Source organism: Marmota flaviventris, chromosome 1 (assembly GCF_047511675.1).
Source record: "Marmota flaviventris isolate mMarFla1 chromosome 1, mMarFla1.hap1, whole genome shotgun sequence".
NCBI classification, from domain to species: domain Eukaryota; kingdom Metazoa; phylum Chordata; class Mammalia; order Rodentia; family Sciuridae; genus Marmota; species Marmota flaviventris.
In genome coordinates, this window is record NC_092498.1 from 81855272 (window position 1) to 81880272 (window position 25001).

General features: G+C 39.6%; 1 protein-coding gene across 2 annotated transcripts in view; it reads right to left on the reverse strand.

The window, feature by feature from the left end:
* Rapgef5 (Rap guanine nucleotide exchange factor 5) overlaps positions 1-25001 on the reverse strand; it is a 229368-nt gene that overhangs the window by 103095 nt on the left and 101272 nt on the right. Inside the window, exon 8 of one of the 2 annotated variants that reach the window (XM_027932668.2) lies at positions 9536-9606. In XM_027932668.2, the coding sequence (XP_027788469.2) occupies positions 9536-9606 (71 nt within the window). Of the gene's footprint in view, positions 1-9535; positions 9610-25001 lie in introns of both variants that reach the window. The other variant, XM_071613720.1, reaches the window with a different exon arrangement.

Below are 25001 nucleotides of genomic sequence, written 5' to 3' on the forward strand. Positions count from 1 at the left end.
GATTTATACTTTGGAGGGTCATTATGTGTTCTGGGTTGGGTGGGAGGAATCTAGAAGACCATTTAGGAGATTGGTTTTCACATAAGAGACAGCTTGGAACTTGTGGCAGTGGGGGGCATGATAAGGATTTGTTAGAATCTGAATATATTTCCAAGGTAGGGCCAGCAGATTTTGATATTTTTATGCATTGAAAATATCAGGTCTGAGCAGCTGGAAGGATGAAGTTGTCTTTTACTGAGACTGGAAAAATTGGGGGGAGGTCTTGGAAGGAAGATACCTACTAGACATCCCAGTGGGGTTGCTGGAGGCTCAGGGAAGGGATCCAGGTATAAATTGGAATCTGGAGACATCAAAGTTTAGATGGTTCTACTTTGGTTGTAAGGATGGAAGGTTGTAAATCCAGGAGCTGAGTCAAATGTTCAGACACTGGGAAGATAACAAGTGATTAGAAAGGAAACTAAGGAAGAGCAGCTCCCGAGGAAGATCTGGAGAGCAGTGGAGATGTTTCAGAACAGAGGGAGCAAAATCCTCTCTCCGAATGCTGCTCAGGAATTAAAGAAGATGTTCAAAACAATTGATGTTAAATTTGACAGAAATAATCAGTGACTTTGAAAGAAGTCATTTTATTTGGGGGTAGAGACAAGCTTCATTAATTGTGTTAGGAAAGAAAGGGGCCCTGGCTGGAAAGCCAGGTTGAAGGGAGTTTTGCTTGATTGCTCATTGGCATTGAGATGAGGGGCATTCCAGCATCCTGATCATATTTGATTTGATGATTTCATATTTGTATCAGAAATCACTGGGTGGAGAGGGAAATCTGATGATGCAGGAGGAGGATAGTGCATTTTCACGAGTAATGTTCTTGAGCAGGAAAGATAAAGATCTACCCTCAGAAGACAGAAATATAAATATTTCATCTACTGGAACAGGAGGAGGAGGACATAGAGGGGCAAGTATACAGGGACCTTGGGGAAATTCTTTTCTGAAGGCTTCTACTTCCCAGAAAATCAAGACATCAAGTTATTAGCTGAGAGCAAGGGGGGGGGGGGGGCGCGGGGAGAAGATGTTAGAAGTAATGGAAAAGAAGGCATGTGACAGCCATTGGAGTTGCAAATGCTGGCAAACCTCCTCTGTGAGGGGCCAGAGAGTCAATGCTCTAGGCTTTGTGTGCCATGGGCTCTCTGCCATAGTGACTCAGTTCTACAGCAGGAGCGCAAGAACTGCAAGAAACAATAAGGTGGTGATTGCCCATAATCCCGGTGACCCAGGAGGCTGTTGCAGGAGGATTGGAAGTTCTAGGCCAGCCTTGGCAATTAAGTGTCTCAAAACTAAAAATAAAAATAAAAACGCTAGGGATATAGTGAAGTGGTATAGAGTTCCTGGGTTCAATCTTCAGTACTACATACACAAACATTTAAAAATAAAAATATGTAAACGAATGATCATGGCTATGTTCCAAAAATACTTAACAAAAACAGGCAACAGGTTGTGGTTTATCAACTCCTGACCTAAAATAAGAGGAAAGTGGAATGGAGAAGGAAAGTGAGATTGCTGGGCTGGCAGTGTAGACCAGTGGTAGACAGACCACGCATGGCCTGGGTTCCATCCCCAGCACTGCCCCGTCCCCTGCCACCAGTCAAGTATTATTAAGGGCCCACTCGGTTTTTACTTTTAAATCCTTTATTCACCCTAGCCTTCCTAATAAGGGGATATTTCTGTTTGTCAGGATTTTAATGGAGCCCATAACCAGAGATGATGCTACATACACGGAGCATCACAAAGATGCTCTTCTACTCAATCCTAAGGAGGGTGACAAGAGGGCCAGGGTGCCAAGTGTTCTTTTAAAGTAGGAAGGCACGGGAACTATTTGGGGCTATTTCTCCTTGCAAGTAACATTTTTTAAACATTATATCACTTAAAGGAATATATTTCTGTTATCTAGAAATTCATTTATACCTGAGTCTAAAACTGAGTCTCCTGCCATGTCATCCTTACAGACTTTAAGATTCTGTCCCGAGACAGGAGAGAGGGTGCTAACGAGCCTCCACCTCAGGTCTTCCTCTGTGGTTTTTTCTGCAGTGTGGGCTAGTGCACCACCTTTTCTCTGCTCCCTGATGTGGCCCCCACCCCTATGTGATAGAGGACAAGGCCCAGGCAGAGCTGGCACCCAGGTGAGAGCATGGAGGGGCACAGGGGACAACCAGCCTGCTCTCACCAGCACAGGCTCCACAGCCACAAGACTGAGTTCCCACCGATTCTAATTCGGAAATTCTAATTCGGAAATAGTCTTTACTCTGGTTGTAGTTCCTCTACACAGTTTTTTAAACAACTGATAAAGGCATTAGCAAGGAAATGCTGGGACTAAGAAGAGGCCTTGACTGTTTTCGTGTGAGAAGACAAGTTTGAAAGGAACTCTAACCAGTCTTCATGTCATGATAAGCATCCTGAAAACAGGCTCTTCTTTTAGGAGGAAACATTTTTATTAGAACCAGATATTTGGGTGCACCAATCAAATATAAAAAAATAAAAATCCATCTATCTATCTATCTATCTATCTATCTATCTATCTATCTATCTATCTTATCTATCTATCTATCTATCTTGCATAAGGAAAGAACCCAGGACCTCCCACATGCGGGGCAAGCACTCCACCATAAGGCTATATTCCCAGATCCAAATATGTATTTTAAACACAAAATGTTATTACTTTTAAAAATGAGTTTCAGATTAACCGAATTACTGTATATTTACTCCATTATCTTCTATTTATTTATTTATTTGGTCTAGTTGGAAACAATGCCTTTATGTTATTTATTTCTTTTTATGTAGAGCTGAGGATCGAACCCAGGGCCTCGAACGTGCTAGGCGAACACTCTAACGCTGAGCTATAAAGAACTCCAGCCCAGCCCAGCCCAGCCCAGCCCAGCCCAGCCCAGTGTCTTGATTTTTTTTTTTTTCCTGTCCCGTGGGCACTTTGAGATGAGATTTCCTTGCCTGTTTTGGTTGTTTGAGTCTCTCTTTGTTCACTACTTTTTTTTTTTTTTTTACTACTCCATTATCTTCTAATTGAAGAAGTAATACTGCTGCCTTGATTCTCTGATTCCCACATAATTTCTAGATACATTTTCATGAGACAATTTTATAACACTCCTTGCAAGACAACTACCAAAATAACTTTCAAGGAGGGTTATGAATGCTGCTTCATCCCCTGGGGAACTTTAAGCCCAGAATTATGCCTGTATATCCTAGATGGTTTATAAGATAGTGCTTTTTAAGAATCACGCTAAGCCAAATTTTCTCTGGGGTCCCTTTCACAGCTCCATAATTTAGTGATTTAATTCAAGAAATCCATGAATTTGTTAATAAATTTTGGAGCTTTGTTATGGCAGTAGAAACAAGATAACTAATATCCCTTGATCTACTTTCACATTTTTGGTCTATTTAATATATCTATGTGAAATTAATTATATACAGCTTACCTAACACTGCTAAGGCAGAAAAAAAATAAAAGATTAATGTGTGACTGTCAGAAGCATTATTTAAGAGCCTTATTTCCAGGTCTGTTTTGAAAAAAAAAAAAAAAAAAAAAAGGAGGAAACTTTGTAATTAAAGTTTAAAACTTTGTAATTAAAAACTTTGTATAATTAAAGCTGTTCATATGAGTTTCAATGTTTGAGAAATGTTATGTTAATGAAAAGTCTGTTTCCTTTATAAAAGGAATCATAAAATTGTTGTGTCAATCCCCCTCAGTGGAAAGATATGAAACTCGGACAGAATTCCCTTATGAAATGGCACATGGGTTTATAAGCAAGCAGTCCTTCTGTAACACAAGGTAAAACAGTATAGTGCCAAGTCTGAAAATATTCTCTGAATCATCTTAACTTTAAAAATCACCTTTTTTTCTAAAATACCTTGCCAAAATATCATGCAAAAATTGCTATCAGTGCTGGACATGGGGGTGCCCACCTATAATCCCAGCAACTCTGGAGGCTGAGCAGGAGGATCACAAGTTCAAGGCAGGCCTCTGTTACTTAGTGAGGCCCTACACAACTTAGTGAGACCCTGTCTCAAAAAAAAAAAGGTCTGGGAATGTGGTTCAGTGATAGTGCCCCTGGGTTCAATCCTCATTACCAAGAAAAGAATAAAAGTAAAAAGTTAAATTAAAGATAAAAGTAAATTGCTATCAATTGCTATCAGCAAAGCAAAACCAGGAAGTAATAGTCAAACTTTCACGAAAGCATTGTTTGCAAAAATAGAACAAATACTGCTCAATACAATCTAAGGCTATCCAAATACATTCTTACTGATTAGTACATAATATATTTATTCCATTAAAAGTTAAACTTTAAAGAAATTCACTGAATATTTTTTTTATTCTAAACAGAAAATATAAACAACAAAACAAATCTCTGATGAGTTGGGATGATATGTTATATTACTCAACTGTATGCACCTATTTCCAAAACAGAAAATATTAAGTATTCTTCTCAGGAAAATTCAGAAGACAGGGCATTAATTAAAAATTAAAAATTTTTTGAGAGGCAAATACTTATTTTGTCAAACTTCTTTTGGGGAGGGGGGAAGAAAACTACAAAAAAGCTCTCCATAGATGGGATGGGAAAATACTCCATTTGATCATTGAGGAAGAACGACAAGGTGCCCACAGTGACTGCATCAGAACAGAAAGAGTGACAGTCAAGGCAGCTTTTCTAAACCCCTGGTGTCACAGCAGCAGACCTCAACCCCAGGTTGGGGTGTCAGGCAGCCTTAGAAATCACTCCATGACTCCGAGCCCCTCACTGTCCTGGTGAGGCAATGAAAGTGCAGGTTCCTTCTTCCGGGCCTCTGAGTGGAATTGATCTGCAGCCTGCTTGGACAGAGCCATCCTATGCTCTGGTGCAAAACTTCATCCTGCCAGAGCCTACTGAGAGCTCAGGAGGCAGCGAAACCAGTCACAAGGAATTTATAATTGCTTCCCTCAAGTCCTCTCTTAATCTTTATACTTACAGAATATTCCCTTCTGGTTAAAGTCATAATATAATATGATAAATTTACATAGCTGATGAAGTAAGGGGCTCATCCATTTCATACACCTGATTCCTTGAGCTTTTATACTAGAGTAGGGAGGCCACTAATATTTTATCTTGTTTAAGCCTGAGAGAAATTACAGCTCAGAATTGCAAGCAGAGCAGCAAAATTGAAAAATAATTAAAACGTAAACAAAGGGGATAAGCAAACTAATGGATTACAACATGAAGGATATAAAACGATTATGTGTTTTGTATGACAGTCCAAATAAGAGCTATCTTTAGGATTTTTTTCTTCTAAAGTACACTTTGGCTACTGATGAAATTTAAAATATTTAGCAATTAAGTTGTATAATTTACAGTTATAATCACCTAATAGTGAAATGATTGATTCAAATGGGGGATAGGAGAGAATGAAAATAATTATCAAATCTTGTGGTCAATATCCAACTGACTCAAAGCAACAATTTCCAAAGTTTGACCAATTACAAATTACTCATTAAAGATCTCATTGGAAAATGTAGAAACATTTTGACAAAGATCTCGAGTCCTTTACTCTTGTAGTAAAGAATAAAGTGGCTAGAATGTTTCATTTATAAGACAGATGGAGAGTAATACTGCATCCCAGCCACTTAAATTTTTAAATAAAAACAATGAGACAGATGATCATGATGATACTGATAATAACTGACAGAGGTTAAAATCTTTGAGTGCTTACTATGTACCAGGCATTGTACTAATTGCTTCACATGTAGTCATTTAATTTTCAAAACAAACCAACAATTACTCTCATTTTACAGAAGTTGGAAAAGCAGTTTGAACCATGATTAAAAGCAGGCATGTTGGAACCAACCTGTCTTGCTCATCTATAAAATGATGCAAATCACACTATCTACCTCGTACGGTGTGTTGTGAGGTTTAAGCACCTGGACAAAAACAAAGACCTTAGAAGAGTGACCAGCAAGTCTGAAGTGCTAACTGTTAATATTGATGTGATCACAGAAAAGAAAAAAGGGGCACAGGGAGAGCTGCATTGTCCAAGGCTACTATGGCAGAGCCAGGAAAAGAACCCAGGCAGACTGGTCCCAGAGGCAGGGCTCCGACACCTCACACTGTGCTGCCTGACACTGACTGAAATTCTTTTATGTGCCAAGACTACAGGTGTTTTGATTCTGTTTGCATTTTTGTTAATTTTTATTTATTTTTTTCAGTGCTACAGGCTAAACCAAGGGCCTCTCAAATGCCAGGCAGGGGCTCTACTGCTGAGCTACATCCCCAGTTCTTGTAGACACTTTTTTAAAAATTTGCCTTTATTTTTTCATTGGTTCTCTTTTAGATATACATGAGAACATGGAGAATAACGTATTCTAATTAGGATCCCATTCTTGTAACCACAAGAACTGATATGAAGTTACACTGGTCGTGTATTCATACGTGAACACAGGAAAGTTATATCTGGTTCATTCTACCATCTTTCCTATCCCTTCCCTTCATTCCCTTTTGTCTAATCCAGTGAACTTCTATTTTCCCCATTCCCCTTACTGTATACTAGCATCCACATATCAGAAAGAACATTGGACCTTTGGGTTTTGGGGATTGGCTTATTTCACTTAGCATGATGGCCTCCAGATCTTTTTATATGACTTCATTTCAACCTCACAACAACCTTATATCTCAATTTTACAGAGATGAAAACCATTCATGATAGATAGTGCCCAGCAAAGTGGGGACACCACAGCAACAAAAATGTGGTAGTGCTACTCACTGGGAACTCAGATTTAGAGACAGTAAGAGACTTGCCAGCCATTTGGAGCAAACCCAAGTCTAAATGCTCTCTTGGAACTGACAGTGTCAGACAATGTTGAAACAGGGAGTTTCTTAGGCATAAACAAACAAACAAAAACATTTTTAGTGAGAGAAGGAAGAGAGGAGGCAACTAATGAGGAGAGAATAGAGTTCTTTGGCAGGTAGGAAACCTGTGTATGACAAGGCCCAGTCTCTCTGGGTTAGTGACCATCTTAATCCTTTACGTGCCCAAAGCGGGGGCATTTCCCCCACAGTAATAATACTTAATAAAGTACCACAAAGAATGAATGAGAAACCAATATTCACCTAAATTGTTTAAAATACCCTGGAGTGAAGAACAGCTGTATGCCTGGAGTCTGGCATACAGGTGTTCGTTCAATCAACTATATGTGTATACATGAAACATCAAATAAATAAGTCATGTCAATTATACACATATGTACACACCCATGAGCTTACACATTTATTTCTAATTCTGCCCAGGAATCTGAGGGCAAAAACTCTGAAAATTTTCTTTCAGCTCATCTCCTATGACCTGAGTTACTGATTCTATCCAAAGAAGCTAGATAGGTGGGTCTGCAGAATCAAACCAATCAAACTGGTAGTTCCAGGTGGCCTCAGGTGAAGCTTGACAGAACAGAGCAGGTAACAGTGGCCTTCCTTCCTATACAGCCTTGACCTATACCACTCATAATTATGCTTTCCAGTGACCTTGACTCTGCACCTAAACAGAATCTATTCCTCATCTAATTACTGATTCACTGGTTTCATTCTTCTCTATGTCCTGTAGATATGTGGTTATGTTACTGTTGTTTAATAAAATCACAAAATCTCAAAGAGCAGGATTTGTGTATCCTTTTGAGAAATAAAATGAAATTCAAATTGACTTTTGCCCATTGAATAAGTTCAAAAGAAATAAACAGCAAGAGCAGTTTAAATTTAGAAACATCTGGGCTGAGGATGTAGCTCAGAGGTACAGTGTTGGCATGCATGAGGGAGGCCCTGAGTTCCCTGCCAAGCACTGCAAATAAATAAATAAATGAATGAATAAATGAACAAATAAATAAATAAATAACTTAATTAGCTTATAAGCAGCCCACCAATAAATTAATAATTTATAAAATCTCTGAGAAAGTAGTAAATGCACTAAGTTGGGGATCCCTGGACAGGCTTGCTTGTGTAATATCAATAGAAACTCGTAGAAGGCAACATCTTTAACATTATAAGAGCACAACAGGTGAATTTATTAAAATGTTACAACATATGTAATCTTGACTGAAAAAAATTAGTGTGACTATTCTAACTGGATCAGCAGATTTAGAAACTTCAAGGTGAAGGCAGTAGGTCAACCAGGCTATGAATCTTCAAATGTTCCACTTTTTATATAGTTTTTGACAGCCATAGGGTGTCCTATGTTTTAATGTCGTAATGGTATCTGGAGGCTAAATTGCTACCAAAAGCACACCCATGCCATGGCTTAGTGACCACGGCTAATACAGCATCTCTGGCAGGTAAGGCACCTTGCTCACTTGTCTGGACAGCTGCAGCTGTTGGTGCCATTAGTTGGACCATTCACCTTTGCCTTCTTCAAGAGAAGGTCTGCCCTAAGGGTGGCCTCTCCTTCAGGTTCTCTGCTTTCTCTGGAAAGTGGGATTTCTCTCTCTTTCCCTCCATTTTCCCCTCATGAATCAAATTATGCAGTAGTTCCTCTTGTCCCAAGATACATTCCAAGAACCCCCAGTAGATGCCTGAAACCACAGCTACTACTGAGCCCTATATATACTATATATTTTTCTAGTTATATATGTATACATAACTATGATAATTTTTTTCTGTTACATATTACAAACTTTAAATTTGATATATTAATCACAGTAGAGAGATTAACAACAGTCACAGTAAGAGGTTAACAACAGTAATTAATGATAGGACAAGTATAACAATATACTATAAAAATGTTATGAATGTGATCTTTATCAAAGTATCTTATTTACTGTATTCATCCTTTTTCTTGTGATGATATGAGATGGCACAGTGCCTATGTGATGAGGTGAAGTGAGGTAAATGACACAGATACTGTGACATAGTGTTAGGCTATTTTGTGTAAGGGTACATAAACACAAGTCTTGCAGGACCTTGACAGTTGACCTGATAGCTGAGATAGTTACTAAGTAACTAACAAGTAGGTAGTATATACAGCGTGGATACAGTGGACAAAAAGGTATGATGATTCAAATCCTTGAGAGGACAGAGCCAGACAGCTCCAGATTTTATCTTGCTACTCAGAGTGGAACACAATTTAAAATTTGTAGTTGGGCTGGAGATGTAGCTAAGTGGAAGAGTATTTGCCTAGCATTCATGAGGGCCTGGGTTTGAACCCCAGTCCAGCACTGCAAAAATGAAAAACAAAATGTCATTATGAATTGCTGATTTCTGGACATTTCCATTTAGTATTTTTTTGGATACATAATGAATAACTGAAACTGCAGGCAGAGAAACCTTGTGGGAAGTCCTGTAAATAGGATTGGCAGTTCAGGGTCCTTCTTGTGAAGTACCTTTATACCAAAACTAAATACTTTATTCCCACCAAACGACTATTTACAGAACACAAAAGGTAAAATCTGTATCATCTGCAAACACCTGTTCCCCTCACCACCCTGAATAGAGGAAGGCACAGCAAGGAGCTGCTGCAGAACTGACGGTACCTGAGGATCCAGAGCCCCTTCAGCTTCTGTCACAGTCACACGCTTGTCACTGTCCTCCTCATCCTGTTCAACTGCTTAAAGAAAAAAAGAACAAGAGAAAACAAATGTAGCACCATAAGAAAAATGCTTCACGTAATTTTCTTTCAGGCAGCAATATGGCAGGAAAAATGATAGAAGGTGGATTTATAAAATTTAAATTGCAGCACTATTTCTTTGTTTGTTTACCATTTCTTGATATTTGGATGAAAAGTTAAATATATCACCGGACATTTTTCATGTACATTATCCATCTATTAAATCCATGGGAGCAGGAAAATTTAATCTCAATTCTTCACCTAAATCCAACCTGACATCATAGCAGTGTTGTGCTTCACCAAAGGGAATCTGGGATACGGATAAAGGTTTCTATTGAGAGGAATCATTTTTTTCCCCCTTTTATGAATGAGGTTTTCAGGCAGGCTGTGTAAGTGTCATATAATAAAAGAAACACAATATTTTATATCTTGGTTGCTTGGTGCATTGTTACCACAAAATTCTAAACTGTGGAGTCCTGAATCCACCTCTCTGTTCCCCAATATGTCTCTGTCCAAGTCCTTATCTCCCTTCCCTCACTGTTGCAATAACCTCCTACGCTAAGCCCTTGATTTCAGCTTCTTCCTTATTCAGTCCAGCTTGGGCACAACTGCTAAAATAATCAGTCTCAAAAAATATAAAAACAAGTGCCAGGTGTTGGCCTATGTATTATTTATTTTACTAAGTGAACTTCTGCTCATCACTGAAAGCCTTCCCCCAAGACTCTATAGCTTCCTCTGAATCTCTATCTTCACACTAACATTCAGCAACAATAATAAAAAAAAAAGTGTTCTATGCAACTCAAATCAAAGAGTGATGACTAGCTCCATGAAGCATAAATATTATCTGGGGAAATAGTCAATAACAACTATTACTATAACTGGTAATTAAAGAAAAAATAAGATGAAATTAAAAGTCACAATAAGGGCCTTAAAAGAACAAATAGGAGCTGGGTGCAGTGGCACACGCCTATAATCTCAGCAATTCAGGAGGCTCAAGCAGGAAGACTATAAGTTCAAGGATAGCCTGGGCAACTTAATGAGACCCTGGCTCAAAATAAAATTTAAAAAGGCTAGGGATACAGCTCAGTAGTAAAGCAAACTTGGTTTCAATCAGCAGGAAAGAAAAAGAAAGAAAGAAAGAAAAAGAGAGAAGAGAGTAAGTGAGTGAGTGGGGGAGGATGGCAGAAGACCAACTAGCAGAGGTCACTGTATAGAGAGGGTCATGGGCAGTGCTTCTCTAAAAAAGTGGTCCTGGTGGGCTGGGGTTGCGGCTTAGTGGTGGAGCGCTCGCCTAGCACCCATGAGGCAGCGGGTTTGATCCTGAGTATCACCTAAAAGTAAAGTAAGGGTATTGTGTCCACCTACAAACTAAAAAAAAAAAAGTGGTACTGGGGCCCAGACCTGAAGGTTGAGGTGAATGAAGCTACACACGGCAGAGGACAGTGACATGAGACAATCCTGAACACAGTACAGTCCACAATAAATTTAGATTTGATCTTAAGAACATGGGGAACCTTTAAAGAATTTTACATGAGAAATTGTGTGATTTGATATATGTGCTCCTTTCTTCTTTTGGGCTTCTTCACAGAGAACAAAATCAAGTGGAAGTAGGGAGACCAGTTAGGCAGCTATTGCTACCATACTGTCTGGAAAGGACAAGGGCTTAGACCAGAGAGTGACAATGAGCAGGAGAAACATTGCATGACTTGAGTTGTATTTCTTTTTTCTTTTTTTTTACACAAAATGGACACAACTTGCCTGTGAACTGAACAGAGGAAAAGAGGGAGAGGCAGGGGTCAGTGATCCCTGCAAAGCAGGATAAATTATTCCTTGTATCCACCATGACATTTACCCTTTCTGCCTTCTCCATCAAAAACATAGCAACCTCGCTAACGGGAAGTAACCTGCTGTACTTATGGATTCGCTTTGCATTATTTTGTGTACTTTTAAATATTTGCTCTCTGCTCTGTATTTTTTAGAATATCATTTCATGCGCCTTTTGCTTTTGTATGCCTTTCATGCCTGGGGTGCAGCACTCAGCATGGAGCCCCCTACAGTGCTGTGAATACAGCACTACTCAGCAAGCCCTGACTGGGACCGACAATTCATCCCCGAGTGACCACAATGGCACTACTTGACAATACCTACTTACATAATAAGCTACTTTTTTCTAAGCTATTTATGAAAGAAGAAGGGAAGAAGAAAAATTCTGTTAACTCCACAGACCACCAAGGTAAGTCCTGCCAGCTGAGCATCTATAGGTAGGCAAAAACAGTGGAAGGGGGCAGAGACTTTTCTCCTCTTTTAAGAAAAAAATATATATGTGCCATTCATACTTGTTCAAAGGGGCCCCCTGTAGCTACTGTTACCCAGTTAGGAGGAAACTTCGAATAAAGAAAAACACTCATGTTTTCTTGGAAAAACTAGAGGTGAGAATTCAAAGGAAAAACAAAATCTAGAATAACACCCTAAACTCCACTTAAAATGGCAGAGGGCTGCAGAAGTGAGGAATTCCATTTAATCAACTGAAATGAGAAGTACTATCCTGGAGGGTAAGTTAGTGATACACCAAGCCGGATCACATCACATGAGGAGCAGTCACACTTGGGTATTTCATTTGTGCTTTATTTGAATTTTTGCTCTTTAAAGCTTTAGTTTTGATGAATAATGAAGAAAATTAAATTCTGGAGTATTTTAGCCTACTAAATTTATTTTAAAAATATATTTTTTAGACTCTTTCTGCCTCAGCCTCTCCATTCTGATGCCATGTAATGAACTGCTCCCTCCGCCATACCCTTCCACCATGCTCTTCAGCCTCATCATGAGCCCAGAGGAATAGATTGGCCATCGATGGACTGAGACCTCTGAAAATTTTGGGCTGCTGTTCAGCAAGAACTGGAAGATGACCCCAAAATGGTATTCCCTCTCAGCAAGGCTCTCCAGGGACCTCAGACTCACACAACCAATGTGGAAAAGAAACCTAAAAACATCTTTGGAACAGATCTTAATACAGATCAGTCCCTCTGTGGATGAGCAGTTAAAGGCAGAACCACTACAAAGGCAGAATCACTATGTAACATGTTCTCCCTTAATTGCCAAGAGTTCTGGAACTTGTGATCCTCTTGCCTCAGCCTCCTGAACTGCTGGGATTACAGGTGTGAACCACCCCACACAGCTGAGGAAGGACTCTTTACAACTGAGAAGAGCTATCTGCAATAGGAGAAAGAAAGAGATGAATAGTGTTATGCATAGTTCTGTATTAACAAGGGCATTTGAATACTCATGAGTTGTACAAAAATGAAACAGATTACTTCCTTAACAGGTTAGATGCTGATCTCTGAAGGTTTGCAAGCCAATACTGGATTTTGTGCAGAAGTTACAGAGAGAACCATCAGACAGAAAATTTGAATCACAAGCCTTGTCTTCTAAGTAGCCCCAAATCCTGTGAACCACATGAATGGTACATTTGTCAAGCACTGTTCTCACACACAATATTTATGGTACCCTTCAAGGGTATAGCAGGATGTTGGGAGAGGTTTATCTAGCTTATCAGAAAGGAATATGAGGTTAATGTGTCAAAGCTCTGTGTATACCTAACAATTTGGCGATTCATTGTATATATACTTCACATGAAAGTTAAAAGTACTTTAAATAAATATTGAAGTCTCTTAATGATAATGATATGTGTGTGTGTATTTTAGTTGTAGATAGACACAATATATTTATTTTTATGTGATGCTGAGGATCAAACTTGCCTTACATGTGCAAGGCAAGCGCTCTACCATAAAGCTAACAGCCCCAGGCCCTAAATTCATTTTTTTGTTTTGTTTTGTTTTAAAACAACAAGGTACTTGGGTGTAAACATTTCTTTTTCTTACCTTACTAACCTAGGACATTAAACATTCAGGACAATGAATAACAATTTTGTGTTGTTGAGATTTAGGCATAATTCTTAATATGTGAAATAGAATTACAATTATTGATAATACCTGTCAAGTTGTTCATTCTCATCGTTTAAAACATTAAAATTACAGCCGGGTGTGGTGGTACACATTGTAATTCCAGTGGCTTGGGAGGCTCAGGCAAGAGGAATATGAGTTCAAAGCCAGCCTTAGCAAAAGTGAGGCACTAAGCAACTCAGTGAGACTCTGTCTCTAAACAAAATACAAAATAGGGCTGGGGATGTGGCTCAGTGGTCAAGTGCCCCTGAGTTCAATCCCCAGTACTCCCTCAAAAGAAAAGAAAAGAAATAGAATTACAGGAGGATCATACAAACATACAACCAAACTTAGGGTAGAAAGTCAGTTCTTTTTTTCTATCTTGTTGGCAACATAATGCTTGCTTTGTTCTTTCATTCACCCATTTGTGTTACTTGGGACTGAACCTCCGGCCTCCTGCATGCTAGGCAAGCTCTCTACCACAGAAGTATATCCCCAGCTCTCAAATGTTACATTTATTGTTGCAGCTTTGCAGACTTCAAAATCTATTGTCTGGCATTACACTTAAATTAACAGAGAGGGGAAACTGAGGCTGGTCATGGGACTCTAGTTTGCATACTGGAGAGACTTTCTGCTGGACTCTGAACCGCAATACTCTGAGGTGAAGAAATGACAATATTCTAACATATAAATAACATTATTTTCTTGGAAATACTGAAAAATCATAATTCCAAGGATGCATTTTAGCCACTGGCTTATATATACCACTTGGGAACAAAAACTTGTTTACCCTGGACTTCCAAGGATTTATGATCACCCCATGAAGTCACATGCATGAAATGCGTGGCTGGAGCCATCTAAAAAGGAATGCTCACTCTGCTGAACCTTTAATAGGCAGATTAATGTTAATGTCAGAGAATAAATTAGGAGACAATTTCCCTCTCATACCTCCTAGTAGTGAGGTACTGTGTGTTATAAGGAGGAAGCAGAAGCTGTCAGATTTGAGTTTAGTTTTTCTTTTATCTGATCAAATAAAGGTAGGTTGGGCAAATTTTCCTATGCAAATATTGACTCTGGGACAGTTTCTCCCAGCAGAACACGTACACAAGGAATGACAGCTTCTGGGCCCAGGGAGGCTGGGAGCCTCACTCTCTGCCAACACAAACCATCCCCTTATCTCTCCACACTCAGAATCTAAAGCAAGAAACGGCCTTTGAAAATAACTTACCACAACAAAAACACAAGTTTAAGATCTAGAGCATGTACTCTGAATAGTGAACATTAGAGTCCACATGAGAATAAGAAAATATGTGAATTAATTAGCACTAATTCACATAATATCTAGTTTAAATGTATCTATTTGTAAATTAGCCAAAAGGGATTCAAGATGAGTGACAGTTGATAGTCCCTAAGGATCTCCAGGCTTGCCTTGATGTCGTTTTCTTGATGATTTGGGAGCAAAAGGTTTTCTCCCCACCCCCATCCCTAACTTACTAAGATGGGTGCTAAAAAAAAACTCTCCTAGTAATGGTACTAATAATATTACTTGGAAAAAGAGAACTGATGTCCTTTCAAAGCAATGCTTAGGTAATTTCTGATTAATTTTGCAAAGATTAAGAGCCACATTAAATACTCAACGAATGTAAGGCACTATGGTTGGGACCCTTCTTTAAGAATTAAACAATTTTTTTTTCTTCCAAACAAATGAAAAATTTTCCTACAGGCGGAAATTTAGTATTTTAAGTCTCTATGTAAGAAATCAACAAATATAATAAAGAAAAATGATTTGTTAGATTCTTTGCCAAGAAATTAAGTTTGGGCAATAATATAATCTTTCACCTGGGCAGCATTTTTTTTTTTTTTTTCAAAGAGAAATCCCTTTCATAAAGGGTCTCATCTGACATTCAGCCTTGGGCAGATAAAAGCATGTCCATTTCATAGATCAGGACACTGAGACTAGTAAGGTGAAGTTCTCATTCCTAGTCTTCATATGTAAATGTATGTATCTGCAGCTGTTCATCTCTGCCTCAGTCAAGGATGGAGCAGAACAGCACCAGTCAAACTAATCCCGACTAGGACTTTTTCTTTTTTTTTTTTTTTCAGTACTGGGGATTGAATCCTGGGCCTTGTGCATGCTAGACAAGTGCTCTACCATTGAGTTATATCCCCAGCCCTTGTTACTTTACTTTGAGACAGGTTCTCACGAAGTTGCCCAGGTTGCCCTCCAACTTTTGATCCTCAGCCTCCAAAGTAGCTGGGTTTAAAGGCATGTGCCTGCCACTACACCCAGCTTTTGACCAAGATCTCATTTCATTTTTAATGAAACAGAATGGGATGCAAAAGAAAGGATAGGGAATATAGTTAAGATTGAAAATGCATCACAACTAGTACTTTTCACAAGTGGGAATGAGATGCAAAGCAGGTCAGGATCTTTATGTGTTCTATGGGTTGTGGACATAAAAATGTTAAGAAAACACTGTTGTGTTTCCAGGCTGCAGGAGGCAGGACCCAGTTCCTCTTTATGTAAATAATCAACTGTTTTTTTGTACCCTCCTGGAACTGGTCATAATATTTACTTTTGGAGGCCCCTCAACAACATGCCATGCACATTCAGCAAGGAGCACATCCTGTGCGGGAAGGAGGGAGGGCAGGGGAACGATCCTGCAGGAAGAAGTGCTCAGAAAGCAGACTTACTGTTGTCAATAAATAACCCAAATGTTTCCCAACACTCAAATCTCTTCTGGTCTTTACAAAGAAAAAAATGTACGTGTAACTTTTTACATTTTTGTTTTGTTTTGTTTTGAGCACTGAAATTTGAAAATTAGGAATGGGAATTTACCACCCACTCACTCCATGTGGGGTTACAACCCGGCTGTCCAGAGCCCCGGAGCTCCTCTCTGAATGCTGACCAGTGACTGTTGCTTCTCTATCCCAACAACCTTCTCTCAGCCCCAAGCTGTGCAGCCTCTCACCTGAACCTGAGACAGTTGATTTAAAACCCTCTTTTCTGCATCCTTGAACCCTTGTAAAAATCCAAGTTTGTCCCAATCTCTCTTCTTCTCTTTGTCACTTCCCTTGGTGATCTTCTCTGCTCCTATGGTTGCAATTCCTCACTGCAATGAGGGTTATTCCCCAAACTGTCAGCATCTCTGCCCTCTCCTCTGAGATCCAGGCCTGCAGCTCCAGTGACACGGGGAACATTTTTGTTTCATGCACTATGATGTTGTCACCTACATGCAGGCTGCAGCCCAGCCCCTGTCCTCGAGAGGGAGTAGTCCTCTGGAGTGATGATGTCGGGGCCTGGAGTTGTAGGCACCACCTTTGCTCTGCTCCACAGCCTCTTCTTCCTCCTGGGCTTTGTTATGTACCTTAGATCACCACCACGTTCTGAACCTGGAAGGACCTGGAAACCCCAGGCATCTTCATGGGCTTCCCTCCACCTGGCCTTCCTATCAGTCTCGTACTAAATCCTGTCACTTCTCCACTTGCGACACTTCCGCCCGTCTTCTTGGCCACTGTCACGGCTCAGGATGTCATCGGCTCTCACCTGCTGCTCTCACAGCCTCACTTTCATCTATTCTCCATACAGTTGCCTGAGTTGCATTTCCAAGGTGGGAGAGTGATCATGTCACCACCCCACCACCACCTGGCCTCTGCCATTTAGAGAACATGACCCTAATACCAGGCCAGTTCCATAGCACCGTCCCCAGAGATGTGTGGGCTTGGAAGCTCTCACACCAATGCTCCACTTTCTTCAGCACTGACCAACATTCAAGCTGAAGCCCTCACCTTGACCTCAAAAGCCAGGCCATCAGGTCTCGGACTCTCTCTCCAGATGCATCTCCTACATTTCTTGTTTCTGGCCTGGGAGATCCTCCTCCCCCCTTTCACCAGGTAACACTATCCACGGGATTCCCCAGCCCAAATACCATCTTCATGAACAGGCCTCTGAGGTCCTCACTACCCATGTCTGGGGCCCTGGACAAATGAAGCACCCTCTCCTGGACTAACAGAGCTTTTTCCATACACCAATGTTTTTATCTCAGTGTTTTATAGTTAGAAACACAAACAATACTCTACTAATCTTACATCATGAATTCCTCAAAAGAAGAGAATATTTTCATAATTCGCTTGAATCAAATGTATGAAAAATGATATGTCAAGAGCTTTGTAATGTTTTGAACAACTAATAATAAAAAAAGAAGAGAATATTTTCATATTCCCAGCACTAGAGATAATTTCTAGTACACAGTCATGCTGTGTAAAGGTGGCCAATTCAGAAAGCAATAATTGTAAGATAAATACAAGTGGGAAAATGTAACATCCCCTTGAGAGGAAGGGATTGAGATAATCCAAGCGGCTTCAAAGAAAGGGTAGACTCTGACAGGCAGATTAGGTGAGGGGAGGAAGGCAGTCAAGGTGATGAACTGTTAAATAGCAGAAGAAAATTGGATAAAAGCTTAGGCACAGTGACAGTGCAGTATGGGGATAATAAAATACAAAACTGGAAAAGAAATTGCGCTTTACTGTAGTTTATATCTGGAATATCTTCCAAAGGTTCATATGGTAAAGCCTTAGTCCCCCCCAAGCCCCCACCACCTTAGCACTATTGGGAGGTGGTGAAGCCTTTAGGAGGTGGGGCCTAATAGGAGGTATTTAGGTCATTGGGGCATGACCTTGAAGGAGACTGTGGGACCCTGGCCTCTTGCTTGCTTTTTCTTTCACTTCCCAGGTAAGAGGTGAGTGGTTTTACTCTTCCACACACCTCTGCCATGATGTGCAGCCTTGTTACAGACCCAAAGAAATAGGCAAATCAATTATGTCCTGAAATCTCCAAAGTATATATAAGACAAGTAAGTCTTTTTACTCTATAAGTTAATTATGTCAGACATTTATTATATGGATGGAAGGCTGACTAACACAGGAATGAATATTAGGCTAAGGAACTTGAAGTTCATTTAGTAGCAAGTGAGGTAGGATGGGCAAAGGAAATATCACTATGATAGTGATAAATGTGTACAGTTCTAACTGTTTCAGGCACTTGATAAACTTTTAATGTGAATTATCCTATTTAATCTTCCCTATATCCCTGTGGTAAAGATACTAGCATTCCTGAACTAAGGTATGTGACTACTGGAAGCAGGTTAATAATTTGATACCTTTTAATGTTAATATGTATTAAATATATTTCAGGACTTATTTAGTGGGACTAGTGAGAGGCTAAATTTCTATAATAAAAGGTGAATGATATTTCTTGGGATTTAGCATTTACCTTTATAAAATCATCTCATTTGGTAATTTTCCAACACTATAAAAATATTTTTTTTAAATTGACAAATTATAATTGAGTATATTTTCCGACACTTTTAATACTTAATTTTTATGACACTCATAAATTTTCTTACACATTTACACATACATGTATAAAAATCACACTATCCAAGCCAGGGACGATGGTGCATGACTGTAATCCCAGCAACTTGGGAGGCTGAGGCAGGAGGAAAGTGAGTTCAAAGCCAGCCTCAGCAAAAGTGAGGCATTAAGCAACTGAGTGAGACCCTGTCTGTAATAAAATACAAAATAGGTCTGGGGATGTGGCTCAGTGATTGAGTGCCCCTGAGTTCAATCCCTAGCACCCCCCAAAACAAAACAAAAAAAATCCAAAAAACAAAAATCACACTGTCCAGGCTGAGCAACTCCTCAGGCATGATTTGGTTTTAGAATTATCACTAATCACCACCCAAAAGCTAGCCCATCTACAGGTTAGTGGGGCTGCCATGGTGGGCCTTGAGTGGTGATTAAATGAGAAAGTATTCTCAATATTCACTGAGAAAGTGTTCCTCACAGATAGATGAGTATATATAGATATATATGTGTATATATATATTTACCTCCATCAAGGAGCATTTATAAATGTCCAGCAGACTCCATGTACATTTTGTCTGTTTTATTATTCTTATTATAGAAATCTGAGTTAAATGAGATGATATAATATCTGTTATCCTAGTGATATTTTAGGGCAGGTGTACAGTTGACTCCCCCCCCCCCCCTTAATCTGATTTCAAGTACCACTAATTATCCTCATTTTACAGATTGAAAAGCTGAATCTAAAAGAGGCTAAATAGCTTGTCTGGAATTACACAGGAGTCAGTGGAAAAGAAAGTTAAGTACCGAGGTCTGACTCTATCTGTACCAATATGCTATAAAGATTAAATTGTCTTTGGGCATGGTGGTTCATGCCTATAATCCCAGCTACTCAGAAGGCTGAGGCAGGAGGATCACAAGTTTGGGGCCAGTGTTGGTGACTTAGTGAGTTCCTGTTTCAAAAGATAAAAAGGGCTGGGATGTAGCTCAGTGGTAGAACACTTCCCAACATTCATGAGGTCTGAGTTTAATCCCCAACAGTGTAAAAAAAAAGAGAGATTAAATTGTCTAAAATTAATTAAGCAAATGGGAAGCTGAAAACTAAGAAAGCAGGAGGTTTACTGCCAAGAGTCTGAGCAAGAACTGACTTGAATTTCCTACTAGGCCTTTGAAAATTAGAGCCATAATAACTTACTCATTTTTTAAGTGCCCACTCCCTCCTCCCCAAGCCTCACAAACCATGCTTTTATATAGAGTAGAAAAAAAATGTTTGCTGCATAAAAGAAATGTATTACTTTCACTCACATTTGAATGAAGGTATGCTGGCAATCTACCACCCTCAAAAGACACAATTGATGTAGCTAAAAAGCTCCAGCATCCTTGCCGACGCCTACACTGCACACACTGCACTGGAGGGGCTCTAACAAGAGAGAAGCGCTCTGGCTGCTGCTCGCCCACTGCCTCCCTGATGCATGATTTATCCCAGCCCTAAGGCAGAGAGGATTCCATTTCAATTCTGTGTCTTTGTCTCACAGTCAAGACCCTCCAAACTTCCTTCTCTCCCATTTCTTAGTAGGTTTTTACAGTATTTTCTTTTGAATAAAATTCAATACAAGCCCAGTTAATGGAAAAGTTACTCAACAGAAAAATGATAATGTCACTAGAGCAAAGGTATCCCATATCAGGTCCTTTAATTTGAGCATAAACATTGACCCCATTGACCAGGACAATAAAGAGCAATCAGTACTTGAACCCAGTAGCCAGTTTCCGTTCCTATGCTTACCAAGCAATGTACCAGAAAAAAAAAATTATTGTAATACAAAGACAGCTTGTATATTAGCCAACCAAAATAAAACCTCAATGGATAAAAATCAAAGTAAGCTTAGGTATGATTCTTCTTTGACATTTTTCTTGAGAGGCAGAATGATCTAGCTTTTTCTACATGCCTTTTGAGGATGTGTTCTGATGATGGGACAGATTCAGACCAATCTGCTATGATCACACTGTACAAGACAGGAGCAGCAATGACGCTCAGACACTGTATGGTGCTCATTCATTTAAAAAGATCCGAGTACACGCCACCACACTATATGATCTCTCTTGGGAACTAAATTTGAAAAGATCTGTCTTGGCTAATGGCTTCAGAGCCTGTGTTATGCCATCAGAAAGCTATGTGCTTCATGCCATGTCACTTAACCCCACCAGAGGCACGTGCCATTGGCTCCATCTCCAGAGTAAGAAAATGAGCCTCTGGCAGCCACTAAGTCACAGCAAGTGGCTAACCAGAGCTGAACATGAGTCTCTGGGTTTGTGTACGACAGCTTTTCATAATTCTGCCTTGGGGACTATAAGCCAGGAAACAAAATAGGTCAGATCTATATGGAACACTCTTATTAGCTAAGGCTTCACAGAAGACAATCTACATGTTAATCATCATATTTATTACAACTTTTTGACACTCCTATAAGGCTCTTTTTGTTGTTTATTTCCAAATTGTCAATAATTTTACTGCTAAATCTTCCTGTTGATATGACTATGGAATTCTAAAACATACAGAGGAACCACCATGAGTTCCCGGGGAGTCCCTGTTTTTGAGAACAGAATTAAAGACTCCATAAGGGCCACTGAATAAAAACAGAAGAGGAGGGGTGCAGCTTAAGAAGAGTCCAGAAAAGACCTGACATTTCCCTCATCAAAATAGACCCAGCTAGAATTTAAAGGAACTTCCTTTCATAATATGTTTGGGGGGAATGTAGAATTACTTCCATGTAGTAATTCTACTTCTAGTATATGACCTAGAACATGTTCCATCAACTACTAAGCTTCAGTTTCATTTTTTATGAAAAGTGGGAAGGATGATCATAACCACAACCCGGGGATGGATGTGGAATGAAGCATGGGTGTGAGGTGCTCCATCACCGACCGGCAGTGACTTTCCACTATCAAGTACGGCAATATGCTTTTCTCTTTTGCACTTTCATATTAAATGGGAACTTTTTTCCTAATCAAGCCATGTATCCTTGGGATGGAGGAGAAGATAAGAAACATAAAGACAAAGTCATTAATATTCCTATGTTAACACCCAAGGTAGAATTTTGCAGCATGACAACAAACAGATCTATAGAAAAATGCTACTTGCCTTTGTACCTCAAGACCCAACTCTGTAACTACCAGATCTCAGATTCTTCTCTCCTGTGATGAACAGGCCCCAGGCTTGTCCCCCTGAAGGAAGAAGTCAGAAAATAATGGGCTGGAAAAACTTGAGCTGTCCCAGGTTGCTTCCAGTGGTTGGTGGGAAGGAGGGGAGAGAACAGCGGAGATGGACAGTAGGCACAGGGCCCATCTTCCCTGGCTGGGCTTGGGCCTGAGAGATGAGGCCAGGTACAGTACTGAGGACAGGTATGCTGTGCTGGTCTGCACACAAATTCAGGCTTGAGATATGGTGGAGACTGTCTCAAAGTTGGCCTCCAACCCTCTCACAAGGCAAGCAACCTCAGAGTCAATCAGCAGCAAGCATAGTCAGGAACTTTATTTTTCCTGAGTGCTTCTGTCTCAGGATAAGAAAGAAGCTCCTATGTATTTATGAGGCACAATGTGATTTTTGACATAGGTATACATTGTAGATGATTTTCTATTATTATATACAGTCATCCCTTGGTATCAGGACCTCCCTACGTTACCAAATACAAGGGAATTCCAGGCCCTTATATAAAATGGTGAAGTGTTTGCATATAGCCTACATGCATCCTCCTGTATGCTTTAAATCATCTCTAGGTTGCTGATAACACCTAAGACAATGTAAATGCTATAAAAATAATGATTATACTCTATTATTTAAAGAATAAGAACAAGAAAAAAGAATCTGTACCTGTTTGGTATAGACACAACCATTGTAGGCCTAACTAGGTAGTACACAAATGAGATACAAGGTGAAAGAGGCTCAAAAAACAAGTGCTGTAGAGACTGAGGATTGAGTGAGGAGAGGTGGCTCCCAGGAGGGGTACCCGCCACCACTTCAATCACCTGGATGCAGCATAGTGCTCAGTGCATGGAAAATTTCAGTTTTGCCTTTTGCAACTTTCTGCAAGCTTTTAAAAAATATTTTTGATCCACGGTTGGCTGAATCCACAGATGTACACCCTGCAGATATGGAGAGCTGACTGTAGGTATCTATTGTGGGATGATTATTATCGAGTTAATGTATCCATCACCTCACATATTTATTATATATTTTCATGGTGAAATAATTTAATATCTATTCCTTTAGCAATTTGAAATAGATATTAACCTTGGTCACCATGCTGTACTATAGACCTCAAAGATTTATTCCTCCTAAATGAAATTGTAAACCCTTTGGTCAACATATTCCCATCCTCAAACCCCACCTCACCCTGCCATCTACCCAAGCCCCTGGGAATCACCAGTTTGCTCTTTACTTCTTTGACTCCCCTCCCCATTCTGCTCTGCACCCCGTCCTGCACACACACACATATAAGTGAGACTGTGCAGTATTTACCTTCCTGTACGCTGGCTTATTTTGCTCGACAAAATGTTATCTGGATTCATCTATTTGCTACAAATGACAGTTGTTATGGCTTGAACGCGTGTGTCCCTTAAAAACTCCTGTGTTGATGCAGGAACAGCCAAAGATAAAATAATTAGATTATGAGAGCTGTAACCTAATTAGTCCATCCTAGTCTGAATGGACTAACTGGGTGGTAAATGCAGGCAGGTAGTACGTGGCTGGAGGAGGTGAATCATTGGTGATGTTCCCTGGAGGTGTTCATGTTCCCCATGGTCTCTTCCCCTCTCTCTCTGCTTGCTGACTGCCATGAGGTGAGCAGTGCTCTTCCACCACACCCCCAAGCCTGATGTTATACCTTGCCCTGGGCCCAGAGTGATGGAGTCAGCATACCCTGGACTAAAACTCTGAAACTGTGAGCCCAGTGAACTTTTCATTTCTGGTATGTTCTTATCAGGTTTTTTGGTCACAATGACCAAAAGCTGACTAACACATTGGCATTTACTTCTTTTTAAAGTTTGTATGGTATTTCATTATATATTTATCTCACTTTTTTTTCCCCATTCATCCACTGATGAACACGAGAGTGACCTACATCTTGGCCATTGTGAATAGTGCTGTAGTGAACATGGGAGTGCAGACATCTCTTCAACATAATTTCAGTTCCTATGGGTAGAGGGCCAGAGTGGGATTGTTGGACCATGTGGTAATTCTATTTTTAGTTTTTTGAGGAACCTCTATACTATTCTCCATAATGGCTGGACTTATTTACATTCCCACCAATAACATTCAAAGGTTCCCTTTTTTTCCACATCCTCACCAACACTTGTTAACTTTCGTCTTTTTGACAATAACCTTCCTAAAAGGTATGAGGTGAAATTTCACTGCGGTTTTAATTTGCATTGGTCTGATATTTAAGGCTATTATTTTTTCATATACCTGCTGCTCACTTGTATGACTCCATTTGGGAAATCTATATTCAAGTCCTTTGCCCACTTTTAACTGGGTATTTGTGGTCTTGCTATTGAATTATCTGAGTTCCCTGAATATTTCAAGTATTTCCCTTCATCAGATGATTTGCCAATATTTTCTCCCATTCTGTAGTCTGTCTCTTCACTCTTTTAACTGTTTCCTTTTCTGTGCAGAAGCTTTTTAGATCAATGCAATCCCATTTGTTTATTTTTGCTTTTGCTGTTGTACTTTTGAGGTAATATTTTTTAAAAAATTCATTTCAAAACCAATGTCATGAAACCTCTCTCTACATTTTTTTAAGTGTTTATAGTTTGGGGTCTTAAAGTTTAAGTCTTTAATCCATTTGGAGTTGATTTTTATATATGATGTGAGGTAAGGGTCAAATTTTATTTTTCTACATGTGAATATTTAGTTTTCCCAACACTATTTATGGAAGAAATGGACAATGTACACATTTTTCAAGTCCACGCTGAAGCCATATTTCCTCTCAAATGAATAAAAGTATATATATTTGGAATTTTCACATAGATTGACAAAATAGGCCTAATGTTACAAGGTAAAAAAAAAAAAAAAGCAACTTCAAGAACTCAGATTTA